The 2,316-nt window shown below is 48.8% G+C and overlaps 1 protein-coding gene across 1 annotated transcript; it reads right to left on the reverse strand.

Annotated features, from left to right (window-relative positions):
• Positions 1 to 843: 843 nt before the first annotated feature.
• Positions 844 to 2,314, reverse strand: SLC18A3 (solute carrier family 18 member A3). Its single transcript, XM_008642802.2, has one exon. The coding sequence runs from the start codon at positions 2,312 to 2,314 to the stop codon at positions 1,514 to 1,516; it is 801 nt and encodes a 266-aa protein (XP_008641024.1). The 3' UTR covers positions 844 to 1,513.
• Positions 2,315 to 2,316: the final 2 nt, after the last annotated feature.

Consider the following 2,316-nt stretch of genomic DNA (forward strand, 5'->3'; position numbering starts at 1 on the left):
GGTCTCACCTCCCACCGCCATTGCTCCTTCGCCGAACCCCCGTGCCGAAGCGCCATTCCGCTGTTTTCATGAGTTTTGCGCCGCTTGAGCAGCGACTCGACGGCCCCGGCGGGAGCTGCGGGGTCGCGCGTCCCGCGCAGCTCGGCGGAACTGACCGGCCGCTGCTGCGCGGCTCCCTCGCGGCGCCCAGATCCCCAGGGACGGCTGGGAGCCCTTAATAGGTGCTATGGCCGCTTGTAAATGTCTTTCCCCCCATTTTGCGATTACAAATAATTTATTTTGTTTCCTAATGGGTTAGGAATTAAAACAAACGACTTTATTTTATATTAAGAGAAATTTACAGGGCAAATTATGCAGTCTGGGTCCCTTGTGAGTGGATCGAAGGTTTCCACTCTTTGCAAATGTTTGAATGAAGCATTTCACCATCTTTTGTTTTTGTTTAATCCCTGTCGACTAACTGAGGTGGGTGCCTTTCAATTGGGGCAGCATTTAGCACCGAGAAAGGCACCTTTTAGTAACGTACCTCTAACTGCTGGTGATGTAATTTTTGAAAGATTAGAAAATTAAAATTCATGATTGTGGGGAATAAAAATTGAATTCGCATAAGAATTCAAGGAGCTGGTTTTAGGCAAGCAGTAGCACGGTTGCAGTGCGATGTTGTTTGCTCAGAGCCGTTAGGTTGTGAAGAATGAATGAGAACATTTTGTACTGGGGTTTCCTCCTATGCGATTTTGGTAGCTAGTGAGAATTGTGCTCTGGGGAATTGTTATCTTAGGGGCTATACTGAGTACTACCAGCTCCCTCCCTGAAGCAGCCCTCAACAACAAAACGAAAGACAATCGATCCCCTTCAATTCTGTTTATTCAGATCGTATTATTCTTGTAACTTGGACTTCAACATAATACAGCATATTGCACTTACCGGAGAGCAGCACAAAAGAGAGAAAAAAAAAAAGTACAATAGTTCAGTTTATTCCCAAGGAAGAATAAAATGAGACAGATGTTGCTCTTCTTAAATATATGAAACCAACTGAAAGTCTGAGTACATGTACACAAGATTTACTAAGTCCCTGAATACACCATTTGAAACTTTACACATACTTTTTTTGCTTTTCTTGTAATTTTTACAGAGATATACAGTATGTCACACACAGTTTCAGCTCGAGAACACTCTGCACAATTGTACCCCAGCTACAAGGCTGTTGGGTTTTTTGTTTTCTTTTTGGTGTTTTTTTTTTTTTTTGAAAGATTCCCTCAGATTTCTGCTAATGATTACTCCAATAATTTTCTTCAGGTCTGTCTCACATTTCCCACCCCCTCCACCTTGCCAGAATGCTGAGGGAAATACTGATTAAAAGTAAGTCTAGAAGAAAGCCATTACATCATGACAAAGGGTTAAACTGTATATATTGCACATCAGTACAGAAACATAATGCAGTAACGTTTTCATCCCCCGCTCTGTCTCTCTCCCATACGTCTCTCCTTGCTCCTGGGTCTGGGCCACGTGGGGGAACCTAACTGTACTCATAGTCTGATGAGTCCTCCTCAGATACCCCTTTCAGGTCTCTGTGATAAGAGTCCATGCCATTCTCATCCATCTCTCCTGCTGGCTGGAGGCTTTTCCCCACACCTTTGCGCTCCTCCATTTTGATGGTGTCGTAGAGTCCCTTAGGTCCTTCCTCAAGGAGGATGTTCCTCTCTGAGTGAGAGGGTTTCATTTGGCAGACATTTTTGAGAAAGAGGAGGACAGGGGCATAAAGCACGTTGGCAAGCCCCATGCCCAGGTTGAGCTGTGCAAAGCCCATGGTGTGCACAATCTGGCCGGCCACAATGGGCCCCAGGGCATATGCCACGGAGTAGGAGATGTCCGCAATGGCGTAGACACTGCCATAGACAGAGACGTGACGCACGTCTACCAGGAAAGCCAGGGTGGGCAGCAGGGCTGTGTCCACCAGGGCGATGCCAAAGCAGATACCACAGAGGGGAATGATGACCTGCCCGAAATTCCTGCAGGCTGGCACCAAGCAGGAGCTGGCACCGATGATGGCCATGCCCAGGGCCCCGTAAAACCACTGCAGGTGGGGGTACGCAGCAGCCAGTCGGACGGTGACGTAGACGCCCAGCACGTGGGGGAAGAAGGCGGGCAGCCAGGTGAGGCCCACCTCCCACTCGCTAGCCCCCATGGAATCCTTCATCCAGTTGGCGATGGTGGGCTCCAAGAAGGCCAGGGGGATGTTGCAGGTGGCCAGGGCCCCTGCCACCACGGCAATGTAGGGGTCAATCATGAGGCGGTGGATGGGGGGGGCGACAGGCATGT

This window comes from Corvus brachyrhynchos, unplaced genomic scaffold (genome assembly GCF_000691975.1).
Source record: "Corvus brachyrhynchos isolate BGI_N302 unplaced genomic scaffold, ASM69197v1 scaffold279, whole genome shotgun sequence".
Lineage (NCBI taxonomy): Eukaryota > Metazoa > Chordata > Aves > Passeriformes > Corvidae > Corvus > Corvus brachyrhynchos.